Source organism: Engraulis encrasicolus, chromosome 23, assembly GCF_034702125.1.
Source record: "Engraulis encrasicolus isolate BLACKSEA-1 chromosome 23, IST_EnEncr_1.0, whole genome shotgun sequence".
NCBI lineage: Eukaryota > Metazoa > Chordata > Actinopteri > Clupeiformes > Engraulidae > Engraulis > Engraulis encrasicolus.
In genome coordinates, this window is record NC_085879.1 from 16,368,188 (window position 1) to 16,383,183 (window position 14,996).

Sequence of the window (14,996 nt, forward strand, 5' to 3'; positions counted from 1 at the left end):
TAACGTCCCACACTGGATTCCTTTTTATTTTATTTTTTGAGTTAGGCACGTCAAAAATAAAACAAAAAAACAAAACAAAAACAAAAAAAACAGAGTATGTTTTTCTTCTCTTCTTTTCTTTAACAATTCTTAACTCTGTTACTTGCCCACATTACTAAGGTTTTGTCTTGTGATTTTTATTTTCCTCTTGTTCGCTTTAAAGTGAGTATTTTTCTGTTAATTTTGGACATATGCTTTTGAAGGTGGTTGCCAGTATTGTGGTCTAGTTGACGTGGTTCAAATGCACATTCCCAATGTGGGGGGCCCAAGTACCTGGCCAGACCTATAGAGAGAGAGAGGGAGAGGGAGAGAGAGAGGGAAGACGTGAGACACGGAAATTCCATTTTCACAGTAAAAGATTCATAACTGGATGACAGATGACTATTGCAGCTCGTTTCTGCCACTGAAATGATAAACTGGTTCAATTTCGGCAGCAAAAGGAAAGTAACCAGGTCCTAGTGCTGAGGAAACTTACAGTTCTAACTCGGAGAAAACTCCATCTAGTGGTATGATGGAAATGACAATCTGCCTAAATATTAATACACACACACATACCGACAGACGCACATGCATACGGACATCATACGCACACAAACTGACCTACTGAGACCTGTATAGGTTCTCTTCTCTGGACCAGAGGTATAACATCAACAATAGTTCTGCACGTGTGCATCAGACTAGTAAGGAAATGTATGTGAGTGGGGCTATTTAGTCCTCATTCCATTGCAAAGAAAATTCTAAAAAGACAAGTCTTTAATTCTTGTAAGAGAGGGCAGAGAAAAGACAAGAGAGAAAAAGTAGATGGAAAAAGAATTCGGGATGGCCGGAAAGAGATAACGACAGAGAGAGAGCGTGCGAGCGTTACCTGCTGAGGATCGGAGCTCTCTGCGGAGTTGGGGACCAGCTTGATGACGGGGCTCCAGGCGGGGTCTGAGGTGTGCAGGCCGTTATAGATGGGACCCCCGGGGCCCTCCACCATGGGGCCATGAGGGCCCATCATGGTCCCACCGTACATCGACATGGGCATTCCCTGCAGACACAGGGAGGAGAGAGAGGGAAATATTAATATGTGCATTGACAATACAACTTCATATCTTAATTCACTGAGTTATACGCACTCCCCGGCTACCAAACAAGGGAGGACAGAAACACCTCAACGTGTGCATTGACTCAACACACACTTTTCCATTTTGTATTATTTACACAAAATGGAAAACATGTGCATTAACAATATGACGTGACAACATTTTTTCCTGAGTTACACATGGACTCCTCGACTGCAGGACAAGGGAGGGCGAAGCGCCTCAGCAAACACAATGACCATTTAATTTGACACAAAATCTATTATTATTATTATTGTTATTACACCAGCATTTTGTTAGATCACCAAGATCTGCCATTTCCATGGCATTATCCCATTGACCAAAACCTTTGGGTTGTTGAGAGGGGCTGGTGTTTAGTCAGACTACAAGAAACTTAGCCTGATTATCATAGACGTTCAAATCTCTTCCGAGACTTGGTCTGACCAAGAGCTTAACAATTAACGTTTCCCAAACGGCATGGTTGACCTGCTTATGATTGTTTGCTTATTGACACAGTGGGAGGAGTTCCCGTATTTGTGGGAACTCAGTAAGTACTTGCATTGCTCTTGACCTGACTAGTTGCAACGCTGAAAGTGTTGCGTCACTAGGAGGGCACAGCCTGGCTACAAGAAACCCTCCAAGGCAGACATTTTTGCCACACTTGATGCAACAACCACCATAAATCATTTTATTGCATGTTGATAGAATCCTCAGTTACTTGAGGAATTTGTTTGCAGAGTCGTATGGGTGGCCTGCCTGTTGTCTTGCACTTCAGTGACCGACCTAGTGCTTATGTAAACATGTTGTGGTATTTTCTCACTTGGAGATGCCAGTGATGGCCTCCACAGTGTAATTATCTTTGGGAAGTTTAGCTGTTATCTTCGGACAGCCTTTGGAGGACAAGGGTCAAGCTCACCGTCTATCCAGCCCAGAACACGTTGATAGCCGTATGTTGTTGTTTTGAAGCCTGGCTATCAACAGATAACATCCAGCTCACTTTTAGTTCACCAGCCACAGCAGCTAGTAGTTTTCCAGGGTCACTAGCCATTCAGCCTTTCTACTAGCCACTCATTCTAGGCATATTTTTCTTTACCATGACACATCTAAGCTCAGAAAATGAATGATCTTTCTTGAATCTAAAAGGTCCAAAAACAGGATATATGCTACTGAGATACGTCATACCCAAGAATAAGTAAGAGACTACAATTGTTACTGACTGCATTTTCGGTCGTAGTAAAGAGAGATATCCTCCGCGCTCCTGCACTTCACAATCTGGTGCATCCCTGCATTTTTGGCCGGTTGGCAGGTGCCAATGTCAAGCCCTGATTAGATCACAAGTAAGCGCAAGTCTGGGAACCATGTATTCATTTTATCATAGGATAGGTTAATGTAAACAAATGCCATCTCAAGCTTGACGGAAAGCTTGTTTCACATCTGGTGTTGATGTAGTTAACCTGAAAACATGCATTGCCCTCCCTGGGTTCCCAAAACTCATGTGAAGATTTCAGCTTGGGTTTCCATGCTGTTCTTCAGCTTGGAATGAGCGCACAAGGCAGCATGGAAATTTCCAGGCTAGTTGTTTTGTGTCAATTAACAATAGGTAAATAACAAATGTCAATCATGAAACAAAGATTTTCAACAACACGCCATACCCTAAAAAATTAAACCGTGTAATGAAAATACTGTAACTATTGTAAATACACGTTATGTGAAGTGAATAAAGGACTAATTAATAAGCAATGTGTATATTCATTACAATCTCAGGTCTTGAGTGGTCTAACAAACAATTGTGTTAAGTAACCAATTAGTCTTTGGAATCCATGTTTACAAGACAACAGAGTAATGGGAAACATGTCTCAAGCCAGGGAGAGAAGGGTTTTTTGTGGGGTTTTTTTTTGAGAGTACTTGTTGTGCAGTGGGGCGCTTCGGTTCTCCCTACATCTGTAATAGTGCTTTGTTTTGCTCAACACGCTAGTCTTTGGCAGTAACATTATTTGCCCAAATCATCATCTTGTTTGTATTCAGTAACAGTAAGTGCCTTGCAGTAGGATTTATGTTATCTGAAATGGCCAGTGCCTCTGTGCTTAATTTGACAATACTGCCACATGGGATATTTCTTGGTTACAAGTAGTTTAGAGTCAACCTGCTAAGTGGCACCCATTCTCCAACCTCCTCAGGGTTATTTAAAGTGCATGGCTTACTGACAATCCAGGTCAAGTAAATTATAACATGACTTCAACAAGGTCACCAGACCTACGCTGTATACAAACTTGTCTATGAACGACTGTTTTCTGTACAGGGTTGCTGCACAGAACTAGAAAAGCCTCCCCATGGGATACTGTAGCAAGAAACTGCTAGGTCTACACTGTTTATCTTATGCCGTGATATGTACTGTGATGTTTATCTATTGCTTATTACTGCCAGCCAATACACTGTATGCAATTACTGATATATTGTCAAGGTCTAAAATGCACTGGCCCAGTTTACTTTATGGGAGCACAGTGTATCAGCTTGTTCGGCAGGCAAGCTGAATGCTCCATAGGCAGGAAGCTGGACTGTAAATGCTGTTCGCACATTTCTCAAAATGTTGCACAGAAATGCGCTGGCCCACTTGCTTTAGGAAAGTCAACAAGGTTGTTGGGCTTAATCGTGTTATTTTGACATGCAGGGTAAAGCACCCCAGAATGCTCTTCAGAAGGAAATGTATTGTGAATCTCTTTTTACATACCACATTTTGTCAAAATCTTCTACAAAAACGCAATGACCTGACCTAACCTCTTCTCATCAAGATGAGGTAGGGTCTAGAAAAATGTTAAGGACAAGCCAAGAGGCGGTCTTAAAAATCCCTCTCTATGCAATTACATACTAATACAACCAATCAGAGTGAATGTAATGACCTATAAAGGATATGTTTCATGGTTATCCCCGGTCTAGTCAAGGGGTGATGGTGAAAAAGAATCCTGAGCCTGAACTTTTTCCCCTGCTCTAACGATGACGACAAGATACTGCATAGTGACGTAACATAGGCCTATTTAGACACATTATTCAAACATTTAATAGCATGTGTATGACCATTATTCAAGCCTGATAGTAGAAGAAAACCCTGAACCTGTAATACTATCTGAGATAAGAATAACCTAATGGCTAATTATTATAAATGTTTTTATTTTTGCAAACTCCGTCAAGTCTGAAATCAGGCATGGAGCCTGAATACTATCAGCCCTGCTAGTCTCTTGGTAGTTTTGCAAAAGCATCACCTCAAGACGTCACCATCAGTGGATGGCAGCAAAGGGCAACCTAGATTTCTAGGCCCTTGGGCACCTTGAGGAAATCCATGAGGTTATTAGGCAGCTGTTGGTGGAAGCTGACAACTATGGTACTGTGCTATGTAGCAAGAATCTATACTGTAAACCCCTCAGCATATTTTTTCAAAATTATATACACAATTGCAATGACCCACTTTGGAGATGTCTAGGAGGTTCTTAGGCAACTGAGAGCAGCCAGATACAGGCTCTGCAGCTGCGATACACAGACAGACACACACAGACACACAGACAGACACACACAGACACACACACACACCTTGGGGAAGTCCATGAGGTTGTTGGGCAGCTGTTGGTGGAAGCTGTTGGAGGGGGCCACGATGCCTGTGTCATCCTGCTCCATGGGCTGGTGCTGGGAGAAGGCGGCGGCCGCCGCAGCCTCCTGCGCCTGCTGCTGCAACAGGTGGCTACTCATCAGCGGCTGGGACCAGCCAGACACCGGCTCTGCTGCGGAAACACAAACGGAGAGAGCAGGGGAGACGACACGTTATTTCGTTGTACAAGACTGCCTCAAAACACAAAAACAACTACCACACTACCAAGCGACGGCATCTCATCCGAACTGATTTCATAGCTCGATTTTGACCAATTCTCACTTCATCCTATTAGGAGAGTACATAAAAAGCTCAGTTATTGTACCTATAACATGCTAGAGAAGCATTGGCATCTGTGCCCTTTTTGTTTTTAAGTTTAGGGCTACTTAAACTAACAAAGCAGCCACACCAGAAGTATTGCCAAAGCTGAAGGACCAAATGCCCCATTAGCTGACACGTGCTGTGTAGCTGATGGTGAGCAGCCATCATGAGCTAGACTATGGCATTGTATCCTATACATCTTTCTGCCCATCCATATATACATCTGTCCATCCATCCATGTCTCCATCTATCCATCCATATATTGATTCATCCAGCCATCCATGCAGTCATTGGCTTGGAACATTTCCCAGGGCACCTACCAGAGGGATTGCCAACGCTGAAAGACCAGATGCCTCCCTGGCCGACGGGTGCCGTGTAGCTGGTGGTGAGCAGCGGCGGGTTGACTGTGCCCGTCTGGCGGATCCGGGCGAGCCGCTCCGTGCCGATGGGCGGCGGAACCTTGCGGTCCAGGTGACCCGACACGGAGCCCGGCGGCTTGGCCTGGTGGGGCGGGGCCGAGGAGGCAGCGGTAAGCGGGGAGGAGACGCCCGATGACACCGTGGGGACCGCAGACTCACCTAGAGGAGGAGAAAGAGGAAGGGGAGGAGGAGGAGGAGGAGGAAGAGGAGGACAGGTGCAGTGGTCACAAAGAGTCACTTTATTGAAGGCAAATTACTAAGGAAATCAGCCTAAGTATTTATGAACAATGAAGCATCTATGAGCCGCTTCAGATGCTGCATTGGTTCATGAAATGACCTTAAAAAAGGATTCTTGAAATTCATTTTTTTCTGCACAGAAGCAGCCACTGACATCACATACATCACTCGTAAATACATTACGGGCTTTGCAGCAAAATGTAGGGGGATTTAGTTGGACCCCAGATCATCCAACCAACCAGTGCTTACATGAGCCGGAGGCACCCCAGAGGTGCGGTGAGAAATGCTGTCGGTTGAAGGAGGGTGCGGTGGCGGCGCTGGGCCCGTGCAGATAGACTGCGCTGCCGGAGATGGAGGTGGAGTTGGCCAGGCTGGTCAGCGCAGCCGAGGACGAGATGGAGCTGGCCACCGGGTCCAGGGGGTGCAGAGCTGCGGACGACACACACAGGTTTTATTATTATTATTATTATTATTATTACTTTAAATATTGCTTAGGGCTTTTTAGCCTTTATTAATTGACAGGACAGTGGAAAGCAGACAGGAAATGGTTGGGAGAGTTGGGTAAGGATCAGGGGAAAAAAACAAGCCGGAATCGAAGCCGGGGTCCCCTGCGTAATGGTACGGCGCAGAGGTACCGGTATTTATTACATAAATGTGGTGTGTGTGTGTGTGTGTGTACATTTGTTGAGTGTGGATGACAGTTGGTTGGTGGGTGGCTGGGTGTATGTGTGTTTGTTCAGCAAGGATGGTGGTGTGTGTATTACGGACTACTGAATAACTTGACTGGGTTAATGAGAAATGAATTCTTTTCCCCCTTTTCTTTAAGCCGTCCTAGAATGTTTTAAGAACAGGTAGTCTACTTCACATGAGGCTTATGCTTAATTCCACGGTGACCCCCTTTTCCCAGTGTATCGACAACATGGGTACACATTGCCTTGTACCAGGTACCTCACATTTGTCACTTTATATACTACATTTGTTTATGTAGTATGTTTATGTCCACGTCACTGTTTAACACCTCAGCCTTTGATTATACAACACTGCTAAAGCATGGGGTTGTTATGCTGCCGGTACGCTGGGACAGTGAAGGACATTGAGCTGCCTTGTGGATGAATGAAATGCGCTATATATAAACTTGGCCTTGCCCCCATTGTATAAGTTGTTTTGAATGAGATTGCCACCACAGTGTAAAGCAATGTAATGCAGATTAACTTAGTGTAATGTATGGCATCAAGTTCTGCCTTGCCTCCATTGGAAGTCTTCCTGAATGAAGTGACCCCCAGTAAATTATATAAAATAGTATAAAAAAGGGGTTAAATGCAGGGGATGCAGTGGCGCTTAGTGGTGTGGATCGGCACTGCCCTCACGATCCGATTCGATCACGATTCGGGAGGTAGCGATTCGATTCGATTTTATGCTATTCGATTCAATTCTACAATGCATTGCAATGCATTACATTTCTACTGAAAGCAAAGCAAATGTTTAATCAGTCATGATGAGGCAATACAAGTAGTCATATACTGAGCAACAATTTATTGGCTGTTTTCTGTATCAGTCTTGCAATATTTTGAAGTGCTTTTATTTAATTTAACATTCATTTGCTCCCGAAATATCCATGGAAGTAATTGAAACTTAAAAAAATTGCCAGATTGATTCTGGAACTTGCCGGATCGATTCTTGATCGTCCATGCCCCGCATTGGATTGCATCGCCAAATCGATCATTGTTGACACCACTAGCGCTTATGCCCCATACCATACACAGGCTACTTGTCTAAAGGGGCCAAGGTTCGGGTTCCTTTTCCCAAGCCTACCCCATCTTTTTTGTTTTGAAAGGGTTGAATCCAAAGGACGCCTTTCATTTTGCAATCTTGCATAGAGTAATGCAATGTGATGTAAAAAAATGTAATGCAACTACAGCCTCATCTACTAAGCCTAATGTAATGTGATGTAAAACATAACAAATCTACATTACTCATGCTCATCACATTACATTAGTTTAATTAGTTTACCAGGAAAAAAACAATCACATTGAGATAGATACATCACAAGTGAGCCCCGGCCAAGGCCAACACATTACATTAGTAGATGTCTTTGTTACATTCCATTTTTTACGTCACACCAACTGCCTAGTCCATTTCTCTTACCGATTGAGCTGGGCACCATCCTCTGCGAAGCGGACCGGTATCCGGGCGCCTTGGAGCTGTCCGGCGGCGGCGGTGGCATTGGCCCGCCCATCCCGACCCCGCTGGCGTCCATCTGTCCCATGCCCATGCCCAGGTAGGCGGCGGCGCTGGGCGGGTGGCCGGCAGCCGAGTAGTGGGGCTGCTGCGGGGGCTGCTGCTGTTGCTGTTGCTGCTCGGGAGGCGAGCGCGTGGGCAGGTGGCACGCGCCCCACACCTGGTTGGAGCCCACCTGGCTATTCTCGAACATGCTGCTGAAATGGTTGAAGAGCGCCGTTGGGCCGTAGTTAGGCGGTAGCTGCTGCTGCTGCTGCTGCTGCTGTTGAGATTTCGGACCACCGTGAGACATGTGCAATTGATGCTGCTGCTGCTGATGTTGACCGTTTATTAGGCCGAGGCTTGCAGCTGAGGCAGCAGCAGAAGAGGAGGATGAAGAGGACATCTGGAGTTGAGGTGGGGGTGGAGGTGGGGGATGTTGGTGTTGGTGTTGGGGGGCCAGGCTTGGGGGAGGTGCGTGTTGGGCCTGGGGGGGTAGTGTGGACTGCTGCTGCTGCTGCGTGGGTTGTTGGGGTTTCTGTGGCTCTTGCTGTGCACCGAGTGACATCAGGAGCGACTGCTGCTGCTGCTCGGAGAGCGCCGGGCCGTAGTGTGAGGAGGCCGCCAGCTGCTGCATGCGGTGAGACATGCGCGGGGCCGGTGGGCAGAACTGAGACGCGCCCACAGCTGCAGCGGCTGCGTGATTCGTGCTGTTGTTACCCAGCGGACCACCGCGAGCCTGACTGGCCGAGGGGGAGGTGGAGGAGGAGGAGGAGGAGGATGGGGGAGCAGGAGGCAGGCTGGAGGCCTGCATGGGCGTAGGCAGAGAGGCGTCGGAGGTGGAGGTGAAGGGCATCCCAGACGGCTGTGGTGGCGTTGGGAGTTCAGGCTTGCCGGCGGCAGCCAGTGGCGTGGGGAAATCCCCTGCGCCTCCTCCTGATGTCACCGCTGTGGGCTCGGACGCCAAGGGTACAGCCAGGGGCTCGGATGGAGGTGCGGCCTTCTCTTTGCCGATGGGAGCCACGGACGCGCTACTCTCGGCCATCTTGGGAGCCGCCTTGGACGTCTGTATGGGGGGAGCGATGGGGGCCGGCAGGGAGGAGGAAGGTGCATTCGAGGGAGCCGAGGTCACGGCCGCGTGATGAGGATGATGAGGGTGATGGAGCAGCGAAGAAGAAGAGGAAGAGGAGGATGATGAAGAGAAGGCAGCGCTATTAGCGCCACCACTGGGGCCGCTAGTCATGGCGGCCGCCGCGTGGGAAGTGACTGACGTGCTGGGGGTCTTGGGGTGGGCCGTGCTGGCGAAGAGCTGCTTCCTAACGGACGAGGGCGTGGGCTGGCTGTGCGAGGCACCAGCGCCACTGTTACTCGGAGACGCAGCGACCACGCCGGCGGCGGAGACGCTGGGGCTTGAGTTAGTGTTGGAGGCCACTTGGTCGGCCAGGGAGGCAGAGGAGGTGGGCGTAGCAGCAGAGGACACAGAAGGACGAGAGTTGGAGTTGGAGGATGACGACGACGGGGTTGTGGGACCACCGGCGCCGGTGCCGTGTTTCGGGGAGCTGTTGCTGCTGCCGGGACTGACTGGTCGGACCGGGAAAGGCCCCCAGGTGCCGGCGGCCGCGGGCGAGAACGTGCCCCCGAACTGGGCCATGGGGAGGCGCGGGTGCCGGATCTGCTGCATGGTCTGGGCGGCCAGCAGCGCCAGCTGAGGATGGGCGTACGCCAGCGGGAGCGACACGGGGAACGGCTGCCTCATGCCTGACGCGGCAGACGACCCGGTCGACGTCAAACCCTTGCCAGCTTTGCCCCCGGCCTGTGCGGCGGCAGCAGCGGCGGCAGCAGCAGCAGCGGACGCCGCTGAGGCTTGGAAGCTTGCAGAAGCGCCCGAGGGGACACCTTGGCCTTTAGGACCACCAATGGATGAGGAGGAGGAGACGGTGTTGGGACCTCCACCGCCGGTGCTGGCGTAGGCAGCAGTGCCTGGCTTGGAGCCCGGAGGCCGGATGTGGTTTCGGGGGATGAGGTCCTCCAGCTCCTTGGCTGGGTCCTGGATGAGGGCGTTGATGAGCTGGATGGCGTGGCGGGTGGACTCCGTGCCTCCTCTGTAGGAAGGAAATGAGGACAGGAAGAAGGAGGAGTCAAGGAGGCATGTCAAAGGGTTAGACAAGAACAACAATTGTAATGGACAGTTGAGTAAACACAGTAGCTCTGTGTAAAATTTGTAGCAATGTTTTGGGTTGGTTGCATTTCAGTTTTCCCTCGCCCTTCTCAAAGCACTTGAATGACTAAAGCAACATTTTTCTTTCGCACAAACAACTACAAAAAGACAGAATTCTGTTATTGTTAAAAGTCACGCTAAAGTCTCATTTTTAAAAAATTACACACATTTCTGATTAACAAATGTAATCTACCTCTCCTGCAGCCGTTAATTACCTGATGGTGATCATCCTCTCTCCGTTCTTGTCCTTTTGCTTGTCCACGTCGATGTGCGCTCCGGTGACGTCCTGGATGGCCGTGATGTTGCAGCCGCCACGCCCCATGATGCGAGACACCACCGACGCCGGCACCGAGAGCCGTTTGGACCTACAGGATAGAAACCTCATCGGTCGACTGCAGAGAAAAATATACCGGTAACACCGTGATGCAACTTTGTCTTTGATTCGTGGCAAAAGCAAAAAAAAAAGGACATTAAAAAAAAAAAAAAAAAAAAAAAAACAATCACCACCACAACCTCACAATCACCGCAATGAATAATATTGTGCAATGTGTTATGTCAAAATGTTAACATTTAATGTTTTTAGATTGTAAATGAGTATGTGCCATCACCACTAAAATCACAATGCAAATTTAAACACCACATTAGACATTCTAAAGTAGTTGTAGTAGTAGTAGTAGTAATGTATAAATCAACAGAACACCAAATGGCATGCATATTTACAGCTGTATGTGTACCGTGTTATGCCATGCAAGCAAGACCAATCAAAAAAGAAGGTGCATATGAAGAGTTCTTTTCCAAAAACGCTATACATCCAATTTTCAAACGTACTGCAACGTGTTTTTAACTGATATTATGAGCAGCAGTGACATCCATTTTGTTTGAATTTGGATAACATCAATTAAACAAAATTGCACAATTATAGAGCTTTTGTAGCATTTTGTAGAAGAGCTCTTCATATATGAAATGACCGATGTTCTTACCTTCTGACGACTTCCTTCCAGCCGTCCTCCCTCTTCTGGCCCCTCTTGGGGCTGGTCATGCTGAGCTTGCTGTTGGGGGAGGTGACCGGCAGCGTGATGCTCTTGTAGGACGCCGGCATGGAGCTGGACACCAGATCAGCAGCCGTCTGCTCGTGAGACCTGAGATACAGACAGCAGAGTCTGAGTTAGTCATTTGTGTACCGGTATGTTAACCTGTGAATTTCAGTGGCAGAACATGTACGCATCAGATACTACAAACATGGTTTAGTCTAAAGAAGATGGAGGACCCACAAAACCAGTTTTAAACTGAAACATACATTTGTATGGTTTCATGCTTTGGCGTAAAATTTTCATATGGCGACATCACAAAACCACCCACTTCAGTTTAACATTCCAATGGCCTCTGCTCATCTATGTTTAAAACTTAGTAGAAATTAGCCCCGACCTCTACTCTCTAAACAGGGCAATTGAAGTAATCAGCAAACATGGGAGTGGAACCATGATGCAGAAGGGCCAGAGGTCACATGATGTGAAGGCATCGGGGCTTCCACGGGAGTCCAGAACCCCCCAAAACTTGCTTCCAGACATTTACTAAATCAAGTCCATTTAATCAAGCCCCATTTCACTTTACCATCCTTACCATCATTTTATTTTGCTGAATGTTAACCACACTTCTTGAAATACCCATCCCACCTCTGGTACGAAACCATACTACATCGCCTTACCTCTGCTGATTCTTGGCTCCGATGACCTTGTCGTCGCGTGAAGAGCCGTGCTGGGCGCTCTGCCTCTTCTCCGCGGCCATGATGACGTGCGTAGGGGCCGAGGACATGATGGCGGGGCCTCCACCTGACGAGGAGGATGAGGATGACGAGGAGGAGGATGAGCAGGAGGTGGAGAGTGCGGGGTGCGTGTCTGGTGGGTGGCGGAGATGGTTGTTGGTGGTGGGGGTGTTGTGGTGGGTGTGGTTCTTATCTCCTCCCCCACCACCTCCTCCTCCACTGCTGCTGCTGCTGCTGCCACTGCTCTCGCTAGTGCAGTCCGTGTTGTCCAGGTGGTCGGAGTCTCCATTGGCCCCGATCAGCTGCTTGCTGCTGCCCCCTGCTGGGCCGCCATGGTGGCTCACTGGCACCTCCTGCAGGCCCACGACAGTATCACCGCCAGGATCCTTGCTCTTGTTCTTACGACCCTTCAGTGAAGAATTAATTTAGTGGTTAGTCGGGGGGGATGGGGGAGGGGGGCAGAGATTATGGAGTACTGAAAGGGTGGAAGTCCTTGTCTAGATGCCAAGAGGGAGATCCAAACTACTCTAGATTTAGTCTTTGGAAAGATCAAGAGAGATGCTTTGGAGAGTTAAATAATCTCATTTTTACTGGAGCAGTACACAGTAGTGTTGTATTTAGTCAAAGAGGGCTGCATTGCACCAGATATAAAGCAGGAAGCCAATTCTCACCTTGCGTCCTGTGCTGGCTACGGTGGTGGTACCGGCACGCTTCTTGCCAAAGGCTGAGGTGAAGGTGGGAGAGGTGGCCGAGATGCCGATGGTCGTGGTGGTGGTGGCACTTGGCGGCTCGATGGGCACCTCCGGTTCTGCAGGGGAAGAAGAAGAGTGCAGAAATGTTATCAATCTTATTCTGCATGGGGAGAGGAGGGACAAGTTACAACTTCCCACAAGTTACTTCAACTTTGCTCATGTATCGTCTCCTCTCATCAGAATTGATTTCAGAGATTTTTTAGCAGCTTTGTTGAATTCTGCTCATATTCTGGCGTATGATCAAAATTGCTCAAAATTGCAATCACATCAGTGTTCAGAATTGTAGTGTTTTACATACCATCACAAATGTCCTTCTCCTGCTCCTGGGCCTCCTCCTTGGTCTGAGTCTCCTCCTCCTCCTCCTGCTTCCTCTTCTGCTCCTCCTTCTTTTTCTTGCGCTTCTCCTTGCGTTTCTCCCGCTTGGCAGCCAGAGCTTGCTTCTTGCTCTCCTCTCTGGACTGTGGGGACACAAAGAAATAGCACAGCGTAAGATTATCTGAATCCACAGCTCACAATTTATTTTAATTCATTCTCATTTATTCCCGAATTTCATGTACTTCAACCACTGCCAATAAGGTTTTGTTATGGCCCCACAAACTTACTACAAAAGCCAATTACTTCTGGTACTCTTGTCCCCTTTCGGCTTAAAGTTGACCGTGCACCCTCAAACTGATGTGTGACCCAAAGGTCCTTTTGCATCAATGCGGTCACAATTTAGTCAGCCCCACTTCAGTGACTAAGCTCTTCCTGCCAGGTTATGTGAGTCATAGCAGCAGTGCTTGCCATCTCCTCCAGGTCACCTATGTGTACAGCATTGGCCAGGCCAAACTCTTTGAGCAGGCCTTCACCTCAGATACGCTCTACTGCAGATGACACCTTGAAAAATGGCATTATATTATATACACGGATCATATTAACTACAAGCACATGCACTGACACGTGCACGAAAAGTACATACAGACGCCCACACGTGAAGTTAAGTAACTTTGGGTGAAGTGACCTTGAAAGGCGCTATAGAAAACAAAGCCGTTATTATTAGTAGAGTTACTCATTACTCTTGTTGTGATTACCTTCTCCAGGTCGAGCTCTTTGAGCAGGATGCTGGCGTTCTTGTTGGCCTCAGCCGCCTGCTGGTCTTTGGCTTTGACGATGGTCTCCATGCACTGGTGGCACTTCTTCAGCAGCTCCTGGGAGGACGGGCGCGCGCGCACACACACACACACACAATAGGTATTATAAATAGGTGGTTACCATCAATTATAAATGCATAATGAATGGTTACCACCATGTATATTGTAAATGTACAACTTGATTTCATCAGAGTGTAAAGCTGAGATACATTAATTAACTTCCAATTCTGTATTAATTCACTTCCTATTCTGATTATCTAATGTGAAATTATATAGATAGTACTACATAGTTTTATTGCATGTTGGCTTTTATTCTGATGCCAGTAGCTTGCTTTACCTTGTCTGCAATGGTGGCGATGTATCTCATGCACTCGATGTCAGAGGGGAACTGGTTCACTTCCTTCACCAGGTACTGCACCACCTTCACATGGCCCTGGACATTGCAAAAAGAAACAACAATGCATGTTTACTGCAAAAAGAAACAACAATGCATGTTTACTCCAAAAAGAAACAACAATGCATGTTTACTGCAAAAAGAAACAATGCATGTTCACTGCAAAAAGAAACAACAATGCATGTTTACTGCAAAAAGAAACAACAATGCATGTTTACTGCAAAAAGAAACAACAATGCATGTTTACTCCAAAATATATAGTTTCGTTACTCTTTCAAAAATGTTACTTGTGCAACACAAGTGTCTAAAAGAATGTAATGCAATGTAATGTCATTGCCTTCAAAAGGTTTTACATAAGGCATTAGCTAGATGCTAGTTTACATCTGTGGTCCTTACATCTGTGGTAAAAACAAACACACATTAAAACATAGACAATATATATACTATTGTTGCCACTACAAGTCACAAATTGGAGTAGCAACAGAATCCTACTAAAACATACAAAAACATGTACTTTCACATTATAACAACAAGGCAATACACACATGATGATGCACATGCCATATGGCAGTGCTTACTGTAACAAAGCACAATGATCAGTGGTCACATTTTTGATTAGCCTTAAGACATCTTTTTAGTGATCATTTAAACTGGTTAAAGCTAACACTGTCCCTGATAAAAATTGGAATTGCATTCCATTTTTCAATTGCACAAACAGAAAAGGCTGAGTGTCCAAAGGAAGGTCTTCCTGTATCCCACATAACAATCACCTCTGACAGAGGACCTTG

At 47.1% G+C, this 14,996-nt stretch overlaps 1 protein-coding gene across 5 annotated transcripts in view; it reads right to left on the reverse strand.

Moving 5' to 3' along the window:
- The window catches only part of LOC134440499 (ankyrin repeat and KH domain-containing protein 1-like), a 53,054-nt gene continuing 38,058 nt past the window's right edge, over positions 1-14,996 (reverse strand). For 3 of the 5 annotated variants that reach the window (XM_063190599.1, XM_063190598.1, XM_063190597.1), the window contains exons 24-36: positions 14,152-14,247; positions 13,755-13,871; positions 12,983-13,142; positions 12,604-12,740; positions 11,876-12,339; positions 11,151-11,309; positions 10,386-10,562; positions 7,881-10,054; positions 5,985-6,164; positions 5,400-5,657; positions 4,704-4,891; positions 905-1,069; positions 1-322 (exon numbers count right to left, since the gene is read on the reverse strand). In XM_063190599.1, coding sequence (XP_063046669.1) covers positions 263-322; positions 905-1,069; positions 4,704-4,891; positions 5,400-5,657; positions 5,985-6,164; positions 7,881-10,054; positions 10,386-10,562; positions 11,151-11,309; positions 11,876-12,339; positions 12,604-12,740; positions 12,983-13,142; positions 13,755-13,871; positions 14,152-14,247 — 4,335 coding nt within the window. In that variant the 3' untranslated portion in view covers positions 1-262. The remainder of the gene's footprint in view (positions 323-904; positions 1,070-4,703; positions 4,892-5,399; positions 5,658-5,984; positions 6,165-7,880; positions 10,055-10,385; positions 10,563-11,150; positions 11,310-11,875; positions 12,340-12,603; positions 12,741-12,982; positions 13,143-13,754; positions 13,872-14,151; positions 14,248-14,996) is intronic. The other 2 variants (XM_063190601.1, XM_063190600.1) reach the window with 1 other exon arrangement.